We start from the raw sequence: 23,587 nt of genomic DNA on the forward strand, positions 1-23,587 counted from the left end.
ATTTCATTGTCAAAGTTGATTATATTGTATAATGTATAATATTGCGTTGAGATATTTTATATAAAGCACTAATTTTTTTAATGTGCATTGATCCAGTGTAGTGCGAGTGACTGAATTCATCATTAGAGATCGTCAATTTTTCGCGTGAAGTTGCACGATTTGAAAAGTTCGCTTGTACATTAACGCCCTCGACAGCTAATGCGTCCAAATCGTGAAGCTGTTAGTCAACCAGAGCTGATGGTAACTCGATGCAAATCCTAAATACTTCATACTAGTCAGGACTTCAGGAGCACATTTTAATTGCATTAGAAGTGATATTGCAAATCACTATTTAAATATTATCCACTATACATTACATTATTCAAAGTCATACATTTTATTAAAATTTATGAAAACTTATATAGTGTAAACTTTTAACCTTTGTAAAAATTCGTACGTCTCACTTTTGCAGTTATACTTTAAAATAATTACAGAAATGCGTATATAACTGATAGAATCGCATGATTACAAAATTATAATTAAAACATTAAAAATAGTTGTTATACAACCAAAGCTAATTATTTTGTATTTGCATAAATAATCAAGAATATCGAATTTTAGTGTTCTTTATTAAAAGAAATATATACAGACGCATCTGTAATTAAAAGAATAAAGAGAATTATTCCACATCTTCTTCATCATCATCTTCTTGACTGTTAATCTGGAAGTATCGTAATTCGTATGTTTCCTTGTCTTTCGATACTACTCGCAACCAATCACGCAATTTGTTCTTCTTCAAATATTTCTTTGTCAAGTACTTGAGATATCTATGACAACAATGTTTTCCAAATTAGTGCAAATATCGCTCTTCCTGTAGCTTATAATAGTAAACTTATAATAGTAAAAAATAAGTCAATATTCATAGTCAATCCTTATTTTAAAACTATCTCAAGATGTAACAAACCAACTAGAGGGACATATTACGATATTATTTAAGACAATATTGAAATAATAATGGACTATGAATATTGGCCTTAATATTGTTTAATATCATAAGGTTTTATCTACTTAATGAAGATAAGATGACACAAATATCGTTTTGTCTTTGTTCTTCATTAAATGCCAAGATAAAATGACATTTGCGTCGACTTGTAACACTAGAATCACAGGTATTCAGTCATTCTTATGAGCTTTCTACAATAAGTCATTACCTAAGCTTGAAGTTTTAAGCCATAAGAAATTGACTAATCATAGTCAATTATTCTTCTTATATTTAACTGTGATTGAACAATTTCTCATAGCTCAGAATTTAAAGTTTAAGATTTATTCATTGTGAATGACACTTAGGTTGATCACAGAGATATATTAGCATCTTAAGACATTATTTAAAATAGTTTTGAATTAAAGATAGATTATCAATACCGGTCTAAATGGGAAGCATCTATAGGCCAGTATTCATAGTCTATTCTTATTTAAAGATTATCTTAAGCAATATCTTAAGATGCTAGTTCAACTTTGTGATTGACTCACATGTTAAAAAACTGTATTTAAGATGGTTTATATGAACTGACTACAAATATCAACTTTATCCGTATATTCTACGATTGTTGTATTAACAGAAACACGATATTACTCACCGCTTAGAGAAGTCGACATCACTGTTGACAGTGAGTTTCATTTTGTTACGTTCCAAGGCAACATTGTTGCCAAAGTTATTAGTCTTACCACCAACTTTGATTTTTTCTTGTAAATATTTTTCCTAAAAAGAGAAAACATCACTATCTTATAATAATCAGTCTCAACGATATAGTATTAAAAAACTTTAGTAGGCAAACAGGCGATTCAAAATAAATCAACGTTAGATTTTTTCGTTACGTAGAGGTTAGGAATCCATGAAGAATAGGTTAGGTCTCTATTTTTTCAATCAAACGAGCAATTTCGAGCAAAATTCTGACAGATGGGAAAAGAAAGTATTAGGAATATAATCTGAAATAATTAAGAATAATAATGTAACTTACAAAATTGGTAACATCCATAATATTATCCTCCACGGGATGCGTACAATCGATCGTGAACCTCAGGGACACCTTTTTCTTCTGTCCCTTACCCCGAAGCACCTGCTTCTTAATCGGGCCTTTAGTTTTTTTTGCCGGCTAAAAATTTGCGAAAATAATCTGTTTAACGATAATGTTACCATCATTTTGTAGGACACGTGGAAAATTGTCCAAGGTGGCGGGATAGGAGCGTACGATAGGATACGTATGAATCGGACTAGATAGAAATGATCTCAACATAAAACCATAAAGCAACGTGTCGCGATTGATAAGTCGGACCCGTTCTTTCCGTACGTGATGTTATTTTCACGAAATTCTGCCATGATTACGAATAATCGTCGCATTTTTGCGAGAACGATAACTTACCGGAGCCATGTTCACGTGTGTCCAACGAATGAAAGAATGCGAGAAAATTGATCGTCATATGGCGCTACAATCGTTTACGCGGGAGCATTTAATTATTAACTGAGAGCGAAAATCTGTCTATAGTCTATTGCGACATATTCGTTACTCCAGATGGATTGGACGGAGTTCAAACAAATTTACATAAAATGTATTATAAAATGTGTTTAATTGTGAATATTAATATATTATCCAAAGTTTCATGAGAAGATTTGGCGATCGTGTGGATAACGCTACAGTTTTGGCAACCTGTGTGTGACTCTACATCGAATGTTCGCGAAATTTAGTTTGGTTTAAGAAGATTGCTGATGAAGATTCCAAAGAGAATCGAAACGTTCAAGATTTTAAGATTTCAAATAAAGATGATATCAACATATCGTATGGATTAACAAAATTATTTGTAAAAGATTTATTGTGTACCTCCGTTCGCGCTGACTCTCATTAGCCCGGATTTAGGTGTTTTTGTTATTGTATTACTTATGACATGAATTCCATTATTTATTTATTTTCACGCAAATAAAAATTCCACAAAAGAATAATTGTCATTAATAATTATAAATGTCGATATAATTGTATATATTCGTTTGTATAAATTCACTATGTCGTCAAACAAATGTTCTAAAAAAATCTGTTCTTTGTAACTGCATTATGATAATATTAACGTTTTAAATAGAAGAAAACTAACATTTAAAATAAAATAAGTAATAACAATATAAAATAAGTAATATCAAGTGGAAACCGACCGAGAAATATTCAACACAATGAAGCGTTACAGTATTGTTTTTTATCATATACAAAACCTGCGCAACGACACAGTAACATTACAGTTACGTCGTTAAGAGTGGCAAAATAGGCTTCTTAATTTCACTTGCTGAATTCGAAAGTCATAATTAAAATAGTCTTAATATGCAGAAAATGCTATTTTTGAACACGTTTTAACTGAAAAGAAAAGAATAATTAATTTTATCAAATTATGATAATTTATCTGTTTCTATAAAAATTAATTCTTTTTTCATAAAAACCGCAATCATTATTAAAGTTATAATTCTTATTTGCTATATAGATTCAACAAGCAAAATTAAGAAAAAAGAATTTAAAAATTTTCGCGCGTGCCCTAAATTGCTTAAAAATAAATGCATAATTTCTTTAATCATCCAATAAATCAACAAGAACCCCGGAAAAAAATTTTTCATATATAATTATATTATAAATTAACATATTTTATATAAAATTATATATAATTCTATTTAAAATATGTCTATATATGAAACAATTTTTCCCGGGATCTTATTCTTATAAATAATTACAATTTATAATTTTAATTTTTTATATTATTATTGTGCAAAAATGTCACTTATTCTGCACTCTAAGTCAATTACCTCTCAGTTACTGGATAAACGTAAAGTTTTTTCTGATATTCTTCTACATTAATAATATAATTTTCTTCAATGTTCTTCTGTTGATGTTCATCGATTATGTATTCCAAAGCAATGGACTGCGCTTTGTCTGGATCAGTTCCTGTAATATGTACACTCAATTTTTTCACATAATTTTCGTCCAACGTGTACTTATCAAACCATTCTCTTAGTTCGTTTATTTTTATTTTGTTTAATGAAAGTATTTCTTTCTCGTGTCTGTCAAACATGTATTGACACTCCATGATCTCATTCCAGTTTCTATTAACTTCTTCTTCAACATTCATATCAACATGTTGCTTCAGTATTCTTAATCTTTCTTTAACATCATCTAAGTCATTTTCTGAAAATTCATTCAGAAAGTCTCTAAAAAATTCCAGAAATCCATCAATCCACTTGTCAATCTGCTCAGATGTGTATAATTTATTTGCCACTGTTTGAACGGCACTAATAGAATATTCTAAAATTCCATCGACATCCGTATAGTCGCATGAAATATGTTGTATAAGATTATTTTGGATTGATCGACATTTCAATGATAATTGTTTTTTCATTATCATCTGAAAACACGTGCGGCTGAATATAACTTGGGGATGAAATTAATCGCAACAGTCTAAGAAGTTACTCATATTTTATTTACTTTATAAAATAAATGAATAAACACCTAAGATTCCATACAAAACCGTGTTATTTAATACTTACGATTATTAGTCTCATTAACATTGATAACCCAATTGACGTGACATCGATTTGATAAGTATTTATCACAACGGAAGTTGGATCACATTTGTTAATATTTTTCAATTTGTAATAACTTGTGCCCAAGGGTATCTGAAAGACTCTATTCGGTTGCATCATACTAGAATGTAAAGAGTCACATTTAAGTGTTTCAACACATTGTTGCATAGACTCGATCGCAGCATCTTGCATTATATTGCCTTGCACGAGACACTGAATGTATAGACGATTGGTAAAAAATTTTGCAAAATTTTGAAATTCTTCAAAACTGACATTTTGTAGAGCATTGTTAATATCAACGTATGTATAATGGGCTAACTTTAGTATCCGTAATTTCACATCCCTGCAAAAAAGATCAAAGATATATTCATTATTGTCTATTTGGCAAAAAAACATAACATTTATTATAATATATTTTATAAAATCAATTCTTTATTTAACATTTATTATAGTTTCTTTCATTTATGTAAGAATTTCATAATATTGTTGCAATTATTTGACAATAAATAGCCAGTACTTAGCGAGATCCTCAGGTTTAGTGAATGTGTCGTTAGAGATATCAACTTGTTTATCTCTGATCATTTCGAACATTTCCTTCGTAACATTTGAACAGTCCATCATGTATTTTATTATAGTTACAAACAATGTCTGTAACATAAATAAAGTAAAAATAATATACTCTTTTTACGCGCGCGCGAAAAGAACTTTGACGCATGCTTTGAATATATACTTACGATCGGTTTATGTCCGGATATTTTTGTTATAATTCCTTTCTCACTAACACTGATGTCATACACATACCCACTCTCTACAGTTGGATATAATTCTTCCACCACTAGAAGTTTTATTATGTTGCAGTACACTGTCATGAGAGCGGCACTGAAATATTATTAACAAGAGAAGTTTTTTAAAAATAAAAGATGCAAATAAAAAATTATGGAAATCGTGTTACTAATTCCAACTTAGAAATCAGTGTATATAGAGTCAGTAATACTGCACGATGTAGTATTATTATAATACTATTATGCTATATTACTTACTTTTCCGGTGACTGAAGTCCTAGACAAGAAATAAAATGTGTATACATAAAAGATATTGGCAAACGAAACTTGGGATCCGGGCGATACCAAAGCTCTGATACACTATCACTGTATAATTTTACAGGATATTTTGGAACTTTTGCTGGCAATGGTTCTAAAGAATGTTTAACATGAAGGTATTTATTCTTGTCCGGTAAATGAAAATCTGGCAATGGCTCGACGGATTTCCAGTGTTCGAGCCATTCCTGTGGTATCTCGATGTCTGTATACCTCGCTTTTGACCATGAATCGACTTTATCTAATTCCAGATCGTCAAAGTCCTTGTCGAAAATTATAATATTCGCAGCCTCTGGCGTCAAGCAATTCAAAATTTTTGTTATAACTTCTGGATCATATTCAAAATAAATTTCGCTTCCAGTTAGATAATCGCGCGACGGATAGTGGTGCAAATTTATACATAAACTGCTCACATTATCCTTTGGTTTCTTTTCACCAAAAAATCTAAAAAGTCCTCGAAGTATAAGTGACGTTATTCACGAATATTTTATTTTTTCAATTATGTTTCATATATCTATTTATTTCTAAAATTAGTTTACCTAAAAGAATTTTCTGAACTCTTACTAAACTCGTCGTAAATTTTTTTCTGTGGACCTTCCTTCTTTAACAAATTAATATAGGAAAATATTGTATCTAGAACCTCCTTTATATGTCGTTTTCCTTCATTGGATAGATCTATAATAATCTTGACTAAGCTGTACGTAAAACTATGTATAGTGTAACAAATATCCTCATTGGAAACGGTAATATTCCACATTTTTTTGCGTAGATAACTAATTAGGGAACCTTTTCCTTCACGTCTAATAAGCCACGATATATATCGATATGGTTTACTTTTATATAAATCAAGTAGCGGAGGCATGAACCATGTTATTTCCAGCTGCAAAAGTAAAATTTTATTTTACATATTTATATTTTTACGTATGGTATAAACATAAACTTTTTTTTCGATCTGGTTAAATTTTAATCACATACTTGTGCAAGATGTGTCCAAAAACGTGTCGAAGTGGAAATTTTATACATTTTTTGGAAAGCGGCAAAATCAAAAGGAACACTATTTATTATTAATTCGGTAGAGTCATCGGGAGATAGTTCGTTAGTTGGTATATTAACAAAACACGTATCAATTGTCACATATTGTTCCAATGTATTCAACGGTAATCTTGCCTATAAAAAGGTGTATCATGTTATATAAATTTTAATCTTTGTTTTTGAAATAAATAAACTGTATTCTGTAAAAGTAATTAATTGTTTGTCGCAATTTTAACAAAATTACCTGTATAACCAGCTTCATTCTGCGAGCACTATAATAGCGTTCTTTGAATTTTTGTAGCTCTTTATATAATTTTGTGTAATCCAAATTTTCGTGCTCTTTTATAATACGATCCTCTGTAATCTGGTTGATTGGATGATTAGTTCGCGTAAAGGAGGAAAGCTGTGGTTGCTCAACTCTTTTCTCCTTGGCAAAATTTAAGGCTGTCTGAAATTCTACATAAATACGATATTTTAAGATTGTTAGTTGCAACAACCGTACTATGAGTATAATCAACAGTGTTATGAGTATAATCTACCTTCTTTTATGTTGTTTCGATTCTGCATAAATGCATCTTTTTCCGGTAGAGGGTTGGTGAAAAATTCAGCAAAATGAATGAGAACTGATAATAAGTGTTTCTCTTGAATGTCAAAGATAAACGACAATGTATATTCGCATTCAAGTAAGGAAGTACAGCTGCCTCCATGTTTATAGGTGAATTTTTCTAAATCATATTTCTGCAAGTAAGATGATTTAAACATTTTAATATACAAATAAATAAATTTTATATCAAATTTATACGTATCATATTTTAGTACTTGGCAATGTTTTTCGAATTCAGTCACAAGGATATATTCGAAGAAAAATGATATGCCTGGAAATTCTGGTGTCTCTTTGAAATTTTCTGTTCTCGCACATAAGCAACATGTTGCCTATTTAAAAAGAAAATATTTATGTACGTATCACGCATAATACACGCTGAATATTAAATGGAGAAATAAACACAATTAATGGAATGACTCGTAAATAATTCAAAATTGAGTAATATATTTTGTAATTAAATAATGAAAAATTCTTCTACAGTTAGTCAAGAAAATCAATTTTTTTGTACTAAAACTTTTAATAATACAATTAAATCTTGAAAAGATATATATCTTCTCTAGGGTCTCTCGGGTGAGACCCGTCTTTGATATATTACAATTTTAATAAATTTTAATAATAAAGTAAGTAAAAAAATTGGTGTAAGGTATATCCTAAAATGCACATTAAATTATTTCGTTCGTACCTTCATTTCATTTTTCATATCTTGATGTTGAGATGAGCGTGTCTTTGAATCTTCATCGGATATTAACAAAGCTTCTAACCCGTTTGGTAATCTGATGGCTCTAAATTTAAAGGACAAAGCAAACAAAATATTAGTAAAATGAGAGGTCAATCATAATCTTGTGCATATTATTAATTATTTAAAAAAATTGAATTCCTGCATTTATCAATAAAAAATACATTATAATGTTCCTTCTAAAAAATTATCGTCACAGTATTTTTCACGCTTATTTCAATCAAAATCGTGCATATTGCTGATCGGTATTTTCTTTCGTCTCACCTATATTCCTTCTTGTCATTCTCCGATGTGACGGGAGTTTTCAGATATTCAACTTGACAACTCTTATTGTCTGCAGTCGCTTGCTCTACCTCTTGCATTATATCAGTCGATATAATACGATCCGATGAAGGAATTCCCAATATAATGTCGTTTCTGGTAGACGATTTTAATCAGTACTCTAACCGATACGGCTTCTTCCTTTATGCCACTTGTCTTCGAACAGAAGTCGATATACGACTAACTTGTGTACATTTTAAGCAAAGGTCGTCGACGTTTACTAACTTGTATTTCTCACTGGTCTGTGAGCCAATGGTCCAGCGAGACAGTTAATGTATTATGTACGGTCTGTTCTTATATTTAATATCGTATAAATATTATCTTAAAATATCGTAAACTAATCATTGATTAACGTCTTAACGTATTATTAAAAACTGATAATTTTAAATAAGATCCAACTATAATTGCCTGCCTATTGATTGTTTGAGTAATTATTGCAATGTTGCTAGACACAAATTGTATGAAAGTGGCCTGAAAGTGGTCCCACATGTGCGACAAACGCTGGAAATTTGAACTTAATTTGACCGAGCTACTTATCGAGATAAAAGACCGTACTCCGCTTTAAAGCTACCTGAAATCTAGCCACACACGTCTGATAATGGTCATACTATGTTTAAGTATAATGAAGTTTAAGGGGCATATACACCTAGCTTGATCAAAACGAGGAATAATTTTGCGATTTTTTTGTGGAAAAATGGGTATAGGCAAAGCCGTCGGATTTGTTCCATTGTAAAGGCGATACTTTTCTCTATTTATCATTACAATTTCATTTAAAAATAATATAAAATGGAGTCGCTATTCAAATTTTCGTACGTCATATTTTATAAAACGGTGACCATTAATTACTGCTCGCACAAGACTTGTTTGAAAGCAAAATGGCACAAATTTTATGAAATTGAAACATAGATCTTGTGCTTGACATAGCCGTTTTTTTAAATATTGCGTTTGAATAAAATGACAGCTAGTCAAAGTTAACATAACGATTAAAAAAAAATTTTGTTCGTTTTTGGCTACAAAAAAAAACTAAATATCGTAGGAAAAAAAATCCTACGTCAAGAACTAGTTTTCAGTATGTAGAAAAAGTGTGTAAAATAGTAAATCGATCGGCTAAGCCGTCTTCAAGATACAGTCTTCATCCATTTTGAAAAACAGTACATTTTAAGAAAAAAGCGTTTAAAAGTTTTACATTCGATGCACACTTTTCGTTGCTAACGTTTTAACCTTTTCAGGACTGCTTTTCCAGACAAGACTGTTATCTTGTACTTAACCAACCGTTCGAATTTTTAAATGCAGCACTCAGGAATGCTATTAAAAAATGAATACAGAAATATCCTTTTTGATCTGCGCGAACTTGGACTGTTTTGTCGCAGGCGCGCCTTCAACGAGCTCAAACTATTCGTCTATAATTTCGTATGACTCCTTTATTTTTCGCCGGATAAATCTGCAAAAATGTTTTTAAGACATTATACTTACAAAATATTTAAAAAAAAATCGATTTTTTACCACCTCTAGATGTATATGCCCTCTTAAAAACAGATTGTGTTTAAAGAATCACGCCTAATTTCTTTTTTTAGAACTGTAATGCTATATTGAATGAGAATCATCGGTAAATTGAGTTGAACTTATATCGTTAACTTTTCCTTCTGTTCTTAAAAAGTAATAGATGAACAATATGCATGGAGTTTAACTGAAAAAATTAGATTAACTGTTAGAAGGTTGTCAATTTTAAACAAATTTTTAAAATTATCGAAGGATTCTGGAAGACCTAGAGATAATTTGAGAGAATATAAATATTTTTAAATTTATATTGTGATTATAAACAATAAATGTTCGAAAATGTATAAGATCTACAAATCTATATAATATTATTCGAAAGATAGAAAAAGAAAAAGGATAAATATGATGTTCATTAAAAGTATAAACCTCGAAATCCACCCTTAATGAATGTGGCATTAATTTAAAATATTTATATTGTATATTATTTATTAATAGTCACTAAATCTGATTTTTAGAAAAAAGTGCTTTGTCTGTTTTTTTATGCTCGCCGGCTGTCGCTGAATCTTAAAATTTTCTTTTCCGAAAGCATAGAAAACGGAGCAGTTAACTTAAAAAGTTGTTAATTTTAAAAACTTCCTCCTTTTCTCGAGAGTATAATATTTAGTTTTTTTATTAATTTATTTAAAATCCAATTCGTACACAATACTTGTGCACACACAGAAGTAAAATATTTGTAGGATCCTCCGTTCAGTTTATAGAAAAGTTTTGCTCAACTGGTGTGCGACCTTTGAATATAAATTTTAAATCGACTAAGTTAAGTACGAAAATTTGTTATACGAGTGAAGAGAGGGAAGAGAAAGAGAGAGCGAGAGAAAAAGAGAGTGAGAGACATATTTTATTGAATACATTTTGTCGTGTTTAGAATACAAATAACAAATATGAAAAATTACGTCATGAGTAAGTACTTTACTTCCTAATTAGCATCCTCCACTATTATCATATAGTATATGTTTTTCTTTTAGTTATTACAGTTGCTTATAATATGTTTCCATTATAAACCTGTATATATTTTCTTATTACAGAAAAGTATCATTTATATACATATAAAACTAACAATTCTAATTTTAATGTGAGAAAATTTCGTTCTTTCAATTTCGAATATTCTGGTTCTGTACCAAAATGCGAAATTCTATAGCTGTTATAATAATAGTTACTATAATAACAGCTATTATTCGTAACGTCTTATCGGAAAGAATATAAAAGTATAATACTTGCAAAAAATTCTCGCATTAATTTATTTCGTAGTTGTTATGCAAGGATAAAAAGCCATCGACATCTAGAATGGACCGCTGATGGCAATGGTGGGGGTAGAAGACAATTAGAGTGAGAGGTAGGAATAATAAGATCGTTCTTTCTCTGTTTACTGTTGTTCTAACTAGCCTGATTGGTTGTTGGATTAACAACAACCAATCAGGCTTCAGTAAACAGACAAAGAACGATCTTATTATTCCTGCCTCTCACTCTAAGCGTCTTTCTACCCCCACCATTGCCATCAGCGGTCCATTCTAGATGTCGATGTAAAAAGCTTAACTTTAATCATTCAACCATTAAAAGAAATCTTCATTATCATGAGACAATAAAAGTTATAATTTGATTTTCGTTATATTATTAAATCGTGAATGTGTTACTTAATTTATCCTCTGAGAGGATTTGTTGGAACGCTTAGTTGGAAACATGAAGAGTTTTTTCTTATAATCTTCTACTTTAGTAATATAATGATTTTTGTTTGGCTTGTACTGCTGATGATCGCCGTTTATGCATTCCAAGTAAACGTATTTCGCTTTTTTAGGAATAGTTCCTACAATATGTAAACTTAATTTTCTAAAATTACATCCGTTCGGTATGTGGTCTGCAAGCCATTCCCGCAGCTTATTAACGTTTATTTTCTTTAGAGCAAGTATTTCCTGTTCGTGAAAATCAAATATGTAAGTACGCTTCACGATCTCTTTCCAGTTTCTTTCAACTGCGTTTTCAATGTTGGCATCGTCCTGTGGTCTAGATTTTAGGAACATTTCTTTGTAAACATCCAATTCCTCTTCTGTGAGCTTTTCCAAATCGTTTTTAAACCATCTCAAAAATTCGTCGATCTTCTTATCAAGGTACTCGGTTGTGTAATCGTCTGCGTCAGTGTAAACAGTAATGAAATATCCTAAAATTCCGTTAATGTCTCTAACTTCGACTATGGGATACGCAAACATATCCTTGCGTAGACGCTCGTGTATCTTATCGTTCATTATATACTGAAAACAAGTACAAGTGAACACATCACATTTTGCGATAAATAGCAATTTCCTCGGAGTTCGGGATTCACTTTAGGATCCTCTTAATACTTACGATTAACAGACTGATTAACGTCGATAATTCAATCGTGGTGACGCCGATTTGATAATAATTTGTTATTATCGAACTTGTATCGAATTTGTTGATACTTTTAATCTTGTAATAGCTTATGCCCAAAGGTATCTGAGTGCCTCTAAGCTGTTGTATCGTATTTGGGTGTAAAGGTCTATAATTAATTGTTTTAATAACTTGCTGTAAGGTCTTGATCGCAGCAGTCGGCGTTATGTTTCCTTGCATGAGACATTGAATGTATAGACATTCGGTAAAAGATTTCACAAAGTCTTGAAAGTCTTTCAAAGTGATATCCTGTAGAGCAGTATGCTTATCATTTAGTGAATGATGGTCAAGATTCAGTATCGAGAATGCCATGTCGCTGCAAGCATGAGTAAAGATATTACTGATTAGCAGAAATGTAACATGATACAATTTATTTTATAATATCAATCGTTACAATTAATATATTAATCATTTATTTTAGTCACGTAACAACTTTATAATTGTTGTAATAATGCTTTATATAATAAACAGTTAGTACTTGATGTAAATCTCGGGTACGCTAACTGCGTCGTAATATCTATGAATTTGTTGAAATTTGATACTTTCAAATATGTCCTTTGTAATCCAGCTTGAATATTGCACCATGCTTAGTGCACAAAAAGCCGCTAAACGCTGCAATATAAATATAATGATATTGTCTTGAAATTGTATTTGTAACTCCAAAGCACACTTTGAACGTATACTTACTGGCAGATTTTCATTATGATCGCTTATTTTTAGTGTAAAACCATTTATATTGACAATGATATCAAATCTAATTTCAGCCTGTACAGTTGGATATAATTCTTTGTCTAATAGCTGTTCCCATAGTTTGCAGTACATATCCATGAGAACTTCACTGAAATGTCATTAATGTTCACGTCTTTTTCAATAAGATGTAAATAATTATATAAAAATCATAATATTGGTAATTATAAGTTAAAAATTGGTATATATATGATATCAAGTACAGTAGTAACTACTACAATATAGTATTGTTATATTTTCTATGCTACTTACTTCTTCAACGACTGAAGTTTTAGAGGGGAAATAAAATAGAAGTGCATATAACATTTCGGCAAACAAAATTCCGGGCGATACCAAAGCTCCGACATAGAGTTACTATATATTTTCACAGGATATTTCTTAATTTTTTCTTTTGGTGTCTTTATTAGATTAAGGTTGTTGGTAAGGAATTTATTCGGTAAAAGTAAATAAAATTCTGGTAATGCCTCGATGACTTTCCAACGTTCGATCCACTCTTTCGATATCTCACTGTCCGTATATGCCGTTTGCCAACATGGTTCAACTTTCATTAATTCGGAATCATTAAAATCGTTTGAGGTAATCATAATATTCGCCATCTCAGGCGCCAAATAATTTAAACATTTTTCTATATCTTTTGTACTACAATTCGAATCAAGTAAGTTTTCAGTTAAATAAGCCTTCGGCGGATAGAAATGCATATTCCTACATAATCGTTTTACGGGATTCTCAGAGATTAGTTCTTCGCCGTAATTATTATATCTAAAAAAACCTTCAAGTATATAAGTGATTTTCCCCAAATATGTTATTGGCTTTTCTGTTCAATCATCTTTAATACATATATTTATTTCTAAAATTACTTTACCTAAAAATATTTTGTTTAATCTCATAAATGTCATTGTAAATTTCTTTCTGCACATCCGCTGTCTTTAGTAAATTGATAAAAGAAAATGTTGCATCTAGAACATCTTTCCGATGTTTTAGTCCTTCAGAAGTGAGTATTATGGTGAGGTATATTAAGTTGTACAAAGAGTTTTGTTCAATCTCGCAATAAAGCATATTTTTTTCTTCTGTAAAGGTCCACATTTTTTGTCGTAGATAATTAATTAAGGAATCTTTTCCCTTATATAAAATAATCCACGGGATATATTGATATGAATTACATTTATAAGAATCGGAGAACGAAGGCAAGACCCACGATATTACTAGCTGTAAAAGAGAAATTTGTTGTATATATTTATTTGTATTTTTTTATGTTGTATAAGATTAGATTCTTTTCTATCTGCTCAAATTTTAGTCACATACTCGTGTAACATGTGTGGGAATATCCTTAACTTTATACATTTTTCGGAAAGCGGGAGTATCAAAAGGGAGATCGTCTTTAAATTTGGAAAAATTATCTGGAGGCATCGTGTTATTTGGCACGTCAGCAAAGCACGCTTTGACAAATTTTTCCATTGTATCCAACGGTAGTCCCGACTATGAAAAGATGTTTCATGTTCTGATTTAACTTTATTTTATAAACAAAACAACCATTAATATAAATAATAAACTCTATAAGTATAATAAATTATTTTTGCGTCACAATTTTAACGAAGTTACCCGTATTACTAGCTTCATTCTGTGAGCGCTGTAGTGGCGCTTTTTAAATTTATTTAGCGTATTGTACAATTTCTTGGAATCTACATTATTGCGCAATTTTATTATGTGGTCCGCAGGAATTTTGTTGACTGGATGACCATTTTGTGCGAAGGAGGAAAATAGTTGTTCGTATCTTGGTTTGGCAAATAATATCCGATAGCCTATATAAGCATGGCATGTTAAGACTGTAAGTTGCTACAACAATGTTAAGATTGCGATTTTTATACCGTTTTTTATGACTTCTAGTAGCTTCATAAATGTGTATATTGGCGTTATAGGATTAACAAAAAAAAGACCAAACTTGTGGAGAGCTAAAAACAAGTTGTTTTCTTTGATATTAAAGTCAAATATTGTATGCTCGTTTTTCACTGTGGCACTAGCAATGCCACCATAGTCAAAAATAAAATTTTGAAAAGTAGTACATTGCTGCAAATAAGACGACACTCAAGTATTTAAATATACAAATAAATAATTTTTACAGTAAATTTATGCATCATGTTTTAGTACCTCTGAATATTTTTTGGGTTCGTCAAAAAGCATATGCTCATAGCTTAAGAAATATGATATGCCCGGAAATTCTGGTGGATCGCTGAAATTTCCTACGTCCACGCATAAGCTACACGCTGCCTGTTAAAAAAATATGAGAGTACATACATCACGCGCATTACCCGTAGTATTAAGTGCAGAATTGAATATAATAAACAGAATGACTAAGCAGTTTGAAATTATATCACACTTTTCGAAATCAATTTATGGAAAATTTTCTGCAGTGCAGGACATTAAATTTTTCAAATCGAACAATATACTGCTTAAATCTTATGAGAATAGATATTTTTTATGATTTTAAAGTTTATTATTAATATTAATTTTAAATATAAATTTTAAATAACAAGTTAACTAAAAAAATCATTAAGTCCTAAAATGCAAATTAAATTGTCTTTTTTATACCTTTTTTTCTTCAGAAGAAGATGTTGTTAAATATTCATCGGATATTAGCAAAGCTTCTAAACCGTTTGGCAATCTGATGGCTCTAAATTTTAAAGACAAAACAAACAATAATTAAATGAGATGTCAGTAAGAATATTGTATACTTTGTCGATCATTTAAAAAATTTAAATGTATTGTGTGATTTCTTTCAAGAGATCTTATTATGTTTCACGTCTACTGCAATCGAAGTCGTGCTTTATACTGCTGAGTATTTGCTCGCGTTTTACCTATATTCCTTCTTGTCGTTCTCCGATTTGACGGGCTGATCCAAATATTTAACTTGTTGGCTCTCCGCACGATCCCAACTTTTCACAACTGGCATTATGTCAACGTTCAGAAAATTTGAATCGAAATTATGTCGATTTGTGAAATACGACTTTATCCGGAAAAGCCTAATGGTTTTAAGTTTTTTTCAACTTGATTTTCAATAGACCTGACACTATTTTAATCAGCACATTAACTGAAAGATCTTCTTTCTTTGCACATATCCTCGAATAAAGGTCAATAGGCTAATGTGTATTATACTTACAGACTTTAGATGTTTATTTATTTGTATTATTCACATAGTGATCTAGAGGGCTGGTATTCATAGTTCGTTTGAATTTAAAACTTAAGTTTTAAATTATCATAAAACATTCTTATTGCATTTGAAAATATTGCTAATTATTAGCATTGCAGACTTATTAGCATTTTAAAATATTGCTAATTAGAAAAAGAATTATTAATTGAAATAAGAAAGTAGTTTTATTAACTGTTTATATTTTCTTATTAAAGAAAAGTATCGTTTATGTATAAAACTAGCAATTCTAATTTTAATGTGAGAAAATTTCGTTTTTTTAATTTCGAATATTCTGGTTCTGTAGCCATATGCGAAATTCTATATCTATTACAATAATAGCTATTATAATAACAGCTATTATTCGTAACGGCTTATCGGAAAGAATATAGAAGTATAATAATTGCAAAAAATTCTCGCATTAATTTATTTCGTAGTTGCTATGCAAGGATAAAAAGCTTAAATTTAATCATTCAATCATTAAAAGAAATCTTCATTATCATGAGACAATAAAAGTTATAATTTGATTTTCGTTATATTATTAAATCGTGAATGTGTTACTTAATTTATCCTCTGAGAGGATTTGTTGGAACGCTTAGTTGGAAACATGAAGAGTTTTTTCTTATAATCTTCTACTTTAGTAATATAATGATTTTTGTTTGGCTTGTACTGCTGATGATCGCCGTTTATGCATTCCAAGTAAACGTATTTCGCTTTTTTAGGAATAGTTCCTACAATATGTAAACTTAATTTTCTAAAATTACATCCGTTCGGTATGTGGTCTGCAAGCCATTCCCGCAGCTTATTAACGTTTATTTTCTTTAGAGCAAGTATTTCCTGTTCGTGAAAATCAAATATGTAAGTACGCTTCACGATCTCTTTCCAGTTTCTTTCAACTGCGTTTTCAATGTTGGCATCGTCCTGTGGTCTAGATTTTAGGAACATTTCTTTGTAAACATCCAATTCCTCTTCTGTGATCTTTTCCAAATCGTTTTTAAACCATTTCAAAAATTTGTCGATCTTCTTATCAACGTACTCGGTTGTGTATTCGCCTGCGTTAATGTAAACAGTAATAGAATATCCTAAAATTCCGTTAATGTCTCTAACTTGGACTATGGGAAACGCAAACTTATCCATGCGTAGACCCTCGAGTAACTTATCGTCCATTATATACTGAAAACAAGTACAACTAGTACAAGTGAATGTAATGTGCAGGTAAAATTAATCGTAATATATAATCAAAGATATTATTCATATTTCATTAACTTTTAAAAATAAATAAATATACATCAAAAATTCTATATCATTCAAAATTTACAAAACAATATATGTTATTTAATTTAATTTTTAAGTTGTCTATGTCACCGACTAAGAGCAATAATTTTTGTATAACTTTTTTCCTCTTTTACAGATTTGAAAATCTTTTTCCAGGATTAAAGTATACGCATTAATACGCGTGTCTGCGTGATAGAGTTTATGTCGACAAAAAAATATTTAAATTGATATCTTCTTTATCATTTTTTACTCCAATATGACGTTATCAATATCGAAACAACATTTGCTTGATATAAAAGCTTTGCAATCTGTACTTACGAAAGTGTGGTCCACAGACTAAGAGTTTACATAAACAAATAGGTAACGCGGAATTCTTAGAATTTGATTAAAAAGTCTAATTAAAATGCTATTATTCTAGGAAAATTTGTGTATATGTTTGCGTGAAATATTGGTGCAACAGTACATAAAGATGTGTCGCACTTTTGCGATAAATAGCAATTTCCTCGGAGTTCGGGATTCACTTTAGGATCCTCTTAATACTTACGATTAACAGACTGATTAACGTCGATAATTCAATCGTGGTGACGCCGATTTGATAATAATTTGTTATTATCGAACTTGTATCGAATTTGTTGATACTTTTAATCTTGTAATAGCTTATGCCCAAAGGTATCTGAGTGCCTCTAAGCTGTTGTATCGTATTTGGGTGTAAAGGTCTATAATTAATTGTTTTAATAACTTGCTGTACGGTCTTGATCGCAGCAGTCGGCGTTATGTTTCCTTGAATGAGACATTGAATGTACAGACATTCGGTAAAGGATTTCACAAAGTCTTGAAAGTCTTTCAAAGTGATATCCTGTAGAGCAGTATGCTTATCATTTAGTGAATGATGGTCAAGATTCAGTATCGAGAATGCCATGTCGCTGCAAGCATGAGTAAAGATATTACTGATTAGCAGAAATGTAACATGATACAATTTATTTTATAATATCAATCGTTACAATTAATATATTAATCATTTATTTTAGTCACGTAACAACTTTATAATTGTTGTAATAATGCTTTATATAATAAACAGTTAGTACTTGATGTAAATCTCGGGTACGCTAACTGCGTCGTAATATCTATGAATTTGTTGAAATTTGATACTTTCAAATATGTCCTTTGTAATCCAGCTTGAATATTGCACCATGCTTAGTGCACAAAAAGCCGCTAAACGCTGCAATATAAATATAATGATATTGTCTTGAAATTGTATTTGTAACTCCAAAGCACACTTTGAACGTATACTTACTGGCAGATTTTCATTAAGATCGCTCATTTTTAGTGTAAAACCGTTTATGTTGTCCCTGATATGAAATTTAAACTCAGCCTGTTTAGTTGGATATAATTCTTTGGCTAATAGCTGTTCCCATAATATGCAGTACATATCCATAAGAACTCCGCTGAAATGTCATTAATGCGTTCACGTCTTTTTCAATAAGATGTAAATAATTATATAAAAATCATAATATTGGTAATTATAAGTTAAAAATTGGTATACATATGATATCAAGTACAGTAGTAACTACTACAATATAGTATTGTTACATTTTCTATGCTACTTACTTCTTCAGCGACTGAAGTTTTAGAGGGGAAATAAAATAGAAATGCATACAACATTTCGGCAAACAAAACTCCGGGCTATACCAAAGCTCCGACATAGAGTTACTGTATATTTTCAAAGGATATTTCTCAATTTTTTCGTTTGGTGTCTTTATTAGATCAAGGTTGTTGATAAGGAATTTATTCGGTAAAGGTAAACAAAATTCTGGTAATGGCTCGATGACTTTCCAACGTTGGATCCACTCTTTCGGTATCTCGCTATCCATATATGCCGTTTGCCAACATGGTTCAACTTTCATTAATTCGGAATCATTAAAATCCTTTAAAAAAATCATAATATTCGCCATTTCAGGCGCCAAATAATTCAAATATTTTTGTATAACTTTTGTATTATAATTCGAATCAAGTGCGTTTTCAGTTAAATAAGCCTTCGGCGGATAGAAATGCATATTCGTACAGAATCGTTTTATGGGTTTCTCAGGGATTAGTTCTTCGTCGTAAATATTATAACTAAAAAGACATTCAAGTATAAGTGGTTTTCCACAAATATGTTGTTGATTATTCTCTCCAATCTTAAAAACATATATTTATTTTTAAAATTACTTTACCTAAAAATATTTTGATTAGTCTCATAAATGTCATTGTAAATTTCTTTGCAATGCAATCTCTGCGGATCCGCTGTCTTTAGTAAATTGATAAAAGAAAATATTGCATCTAGAACATCTTCCAGATGTTTTTGTCCTTCTGAAGTAAGTGGTATGGTGAGCTCTATTAAGCTGTACAAAGAGTTTTGTTCATTCTCGCAATAAAATATATTATTTTCTGATCTAGAACTCCACATTTTTCGTCGTAGATAACTAATTAAGGAACCTTTTCCCTCATATCCAATAATCTTCGGGATATATCGATACGAGTTACATTTATAAAAATCGGAGAACGAAGGCAAGGCCCACGTTATTACTAACTCCTAAAGAGAAATTTTTTGTATATTTATTTGTATTTTTATGTTGTATGAAACTAGATTCTTTTCTATCTGCTCAAATTTTAGTCACATACTCGTTCCAAAAGTTGGAGATTATTCTTAACCTTATACATTTTTCGGAAAGCGGGAGTATCAAAAGGGAGATCGTTTTTAAATTTGGCAAAATTATCCGGAGGCATTCTGTTATTTGGCACATCAGCAAAGCACGCTTTGACAAATTTTTCCATTGTATCTAACGGTAGTCCCGACTATGAAAAGATGTATCATGTTATGATTTAACTTTATTTTATAAACAAAAGAACCATAAAGTCTGTAAGTAATAAATTATTTTTGCGTTGCAATTTTAACGAAGTTACCCGTATTACTAGCTTCATTCTGTGAGCGCTGTAGTGGCGCTTTTTAAATTTATTTAGCGTATTGTACAATTTCTTGGAGTCTACATTATTGCGCAATTTTATTATGTGGTCCGCAGGAAACTTGTTGGCTGGATGACCAGTTTGTGCGAAGGAGGAAAATAGGTGTTCGTATCTCGTTTTGACAAATAACATCTGGAATTCTATATAAGCATGGTTAAGACTGTAAGTTGCTATTACAATGTCAAGATTGCGATTTTTATACCGTTTTTTACGAAATTTATTAGCTCCATAAATATGTGTTTTGGCGTTATATTAACAAAAAAAAGACCAAATTTGTGGAGAGCTAAAAGCAAGTTGTTTTCTTTGATATCAAAGTAAAACATTGTGTCCTCATCATTCACTGTGACATTAGTGGTGCCACCATGGTCAAAAATAAAATTTTGCAAACTAGTACACTGCAGCAAATAAGACGATACTTAAATACTTAAATATACAAATAAATAATTTTTACGGTAAATTTATGCATCATGTTTTAGTACCTCTAAATTTTTTTTGTATTCTCGAAAAAACATGTACTCATAGCCTACGACATTTGATATACCCGGAAATTCTGGTGGATCGCTGAAATTTCCTACGTTCACGCATAAGCTACACGCTGCCTGTTAAAAAAATATGAGAGTACATACATCACGCGCATTACCCGTAGTATTAAGTGCAGAATTGAATATAATCAACAAAATGACTAAGCAGTTTGAAATTGTATCACACTTTTCGAAATCAATTTATGGAAACTTTTCTGCAGTGCAGCACATTAAATTTTTTAAATCAAAACTTCTAACAATACACTGCTTAAATCTTATGAAAATAGATATTCCTTATGATTTTAAAATTTATTGTTAATATTAATTTTAAATATAAATTTTGAATAAGTTAATTAAAAAAATTAGTAAGTCATAAAATGTAAATTAAATTGTCTTTTTTATACCTTTTTTTCTTCAGAAGAAGATGTTGTTAAATATTCATCGGATATTAGCAAAGCTTCTAAACCGTTTGGCAATCTGATGGCTCTAAATTTTAAAGACAAAACAAACAATAATTAAATGAGATGTCAGTAAGAATATTGTATACTTTGTCGATCATTTAAAAAATTTAAATGTATTGTGTGATTTCTTTCAAGAGATCTTATTATGTTTCACGTCTACTGCAATCGAAGTCGTGTTTTATACTGCTGAGTATTTGCTCGCGTTTTACCTATATTCCTTCTTGTCGTTCTCCGATTTATCGGGCTGATCCAAATATTCAACTTGTTGGCTCTCCGCACGATCATAACTTTTCACAACTGGCATTATGTCAACGTGCAGAAAATTAGAATCGAAATTATATCGATTTGTGAAATACGACTTTATCCGGAAAAGCCTAATGATTTTAAGTTCTTTTCAACTTCCTTTTCGATAGATCTGACACCATTTGAATCAACACATTAACTGAAAGATCTCCTTTCTTTGCACATATTCTCGAATAAAGGTGAATGCGGCTAATGTCTAATGTATATTATATACGTAGAAGTTTTAGATGTTTATTTATTTGTATTGTTCACATATTGATCTAGAGAGTTGGTATTCCTAGTCCGTTTGAATTTAAAACTTAAATATGAAATTGTTATTTATGTCTTAAATTGTTATACAACATTCTTATTGTATTTTAAAACATTGCTAATTATTAGTATTTGCAGCATTATTAGCATTTTAAGATATTGCTAATTAAAATAACAATTATTAATTGAAATAAGAAATTGATTATGGATATCGGTTTATCTTATTATGATTATTGGTGTAATGGGCTTTCTTTTTACAATAAGTCAATACCTAAACTTTAATCAATTATAGTCGCTTATTTCTCTTATATTCAACTGTAATTGGTCAATTCTTTACAGATTAAGACTTAAAACTTAGGTAATATGGTTTATCGTAAAAAGCCTATAAAAGAGATTCCATACGTGTTCGACCTGCGCTAGCAACTTGAGTCAGTTCATCTGGACTGCACGCCTAGATGGAAAAGCGTGCGATTTAGGACTAACCCATGCAGTCGTTGTTGAAAGAAACAGAAAGCATACAATGTTTAAATATGATTAAATAGAGAGTATATGACGTTTGAAAATTCCCGCATATTTTCCTATTGTTTAATTCAAAGACATTGATAAAAACAGTCGGTATTAACGGTATATAAGTTTAAATTAGAGTTGTGCGTTTACGCATAAAATATAATAATCTGTACCTATATACGTATTAATGTGTACAATGTAGAACTATGTAGATTTTTATATATTTTAATTATTTTTATGTAAATATTAAATAATCTATGATCACTGAATTAACTATCGTTGCAGATATTAAATATTATTATTATTAATTAATTATTAAGTAATACATTAAGAAAGATAAATACACGAAAGTACGTAAAAGGTAACAATAATAATAATAATATTAAGTAATAATTACGTAATACTGAGCCCATTAAAAACGATTAACATTATTATAATATATTATTGTATTAAGAATTTAATTTCTGTTTCTGGAAATAGTAGTCTAATTCCAAAAGTTAGCTAAATTTGCTCGTGGCTTTGCTTCTCTATATTTTTCTCTTACGGTTTTAATTTTTTCTTCGTATAATAGTTTTTCCCAGTGTATTGTCTGTAATTCTCTCCTTTTTCTAAATTCAGCTTCCTCTTGTATAAGTTTTCTTTTAAAATTTTCGTATCTTTTTCTTGGTAATTCTTTTTTGAGCGGGTTAATTTTTTCTGTGTTTTCTCAATGAGTTCGATTTGATCTAGTTATAAGCAGAAAAACTTGTCTGTATCATCAAATGACTATCTTTTCGTAGATCTTTCTTAAATTTAATCGATAGTATTCTCTTTTTTGTTGCAGATCATGGTGTGAAATATGATTGGTGATGGTATTGGTGAGTACAATTTAGGGTATGGGTGATGGATTTTTCTCATGGAAATCAATATATCTTTGAAGTCAGTGCGATTCATTTTTAATGTAAATTTTTATATGTTGATGTAGATCTTTGTACGAATTAAGTTGAGTGAGGGATGTAGTATACCCTT

The 23,587-nt window shown here is 30.3% G+C and overlaps 4 protein-coding genes across 4 annotated transcripts; all 4 read right to left on the reverse strand.

The window, feature by feature from the left end:
- Window positions 1–596: 596 nt before the first annotated feature.
- On the reverse strand, window positions 597–2,468 carry LOC108765907 (60S ribosomal protein L22). The gene is made up of 4 exons (XM_018514800.1): window positions 2,400–2,468; window positions 1,998–2,132; window positions 1,617–1,738; window positions 597–806 (listed from the first exon to the last, which is right to left on the reverse strand). The coding sequence occupies exons 1-4, from the start codon at window positions 2,406–2,408 to the stop codon at window positions 659–661; spliced, it is 414 nt and encodes a 137-aa protein (XP_018370302.1). The 5' UTR covers window positions 2,409–2,468; the 3' UTR covers window positions 597–658.
- A 1,342-nt stretch (window positions 2,469–3,810) lies between these two features.
- On the reverse strand, window positions 3,811–8,419 carry LOC108765875 (nardilysin). Its single transcript, XM_018514744.1, has 12 exons — window positions 8,322–8,419; window positions 8,004–8,103; window positions 7,537–7,650; window positions 7,257–7,455; window positions 6,962–7,173; window positions 6,661–6,852; window positions 6,225–6,565; window positions 5,629–6,129; window positions 5,323–5,467; window positions 5,106–5,236; window positions 4,553–4,931; window positions 3,811–4,410 (listed from the first exon to the last, which is right to left on the reverse strand). The coding sequence occupies exons 1-12, from the start codon at window positions 8,417–8,419 to the stop codon at window positions 3,811–3,813; spliced, it is 3,012 nt and encodes a 1,003-aa protein (XP_018370246.1).
- A 3,144-nt stretch (window positions 8,420–11,563) lies between these two features.
- Window positions 11,564–16,026, reverse strand: LOC108765876 (nardilysin). The gene is made up of 11 exons (XM_018514746.1): window positions 15,932–16,026; window positions 15,666–15,747; window positions 15,225–15,344; window positions 14,945–15,143; window positions 14,679–14,878; window positions 14,382–14,555; window positions 13,942–14,285; window positions 13,332–13,838; window positions 13,020–13,170; window positions 12,270–12,581; window positions 11,564–12,175 (listed from the first exon to the last, which is right to left on the reverse strand). The coding sequence occupies exons 1-11, from the start codon at window positions 16,024–16,026 to the stop codon at window positions 11,564–11,566; spliced, it is 2,796 nt and encodes a 931-aa protein (XP_018370248.1).
- A 795-nt stretch (window positions 16,027–16,821) lies between these two features.
- On the reverse strand, window positions 16,822–21,824 carry LOC108765877 (nardilysin). Its single transcript, XM_018514747.1, has 11 exons — window positions 21,730–21,824; window positions 21,464–21,545; window positions 21,018–21,137; window positions 20,741–20,933; window positions 20,479–20,678; window positions 20,197–20,370; window positions 19,749–20,104; window positions 19,144–19,650; window positions 18,830–18,980; window positions 18,080–18,391; window positions 16,822–17,433 (listed from the first exon to the last, which is right to left on the reverse strand). The coding sequence occupies exons 1-11, from the start codon at window positions 21,822–21,824 to the stop codon at window positions 16,822–16,824; spliced, it is 2,802 nt and encodes a 933-aa protein (XP_018370249.1).
- Between the last annotated feature and the right edge of the window lie 1,763 nt (window positions 21,825–23,587).

The sequence above is a fragment of the Trachymyrmex cornetzi genome, unplaced genomic scaffold (genome assembly GCF_001594075.2).
Source record: "Trachymyrmex cornetzi isolate Tcor2-1 unplaced genomic scaffold, Tcor1.1 scaffold56, whole genome shotgun sequence".
Classification (NCBI taxonomy): domain Eukaryota; kingdom Metazoa; phylum Arthropoda; class Insecta; order Hymenoptera; family Formicidae; genus Trachymyrmex; species Trachymyrmex cornetzi.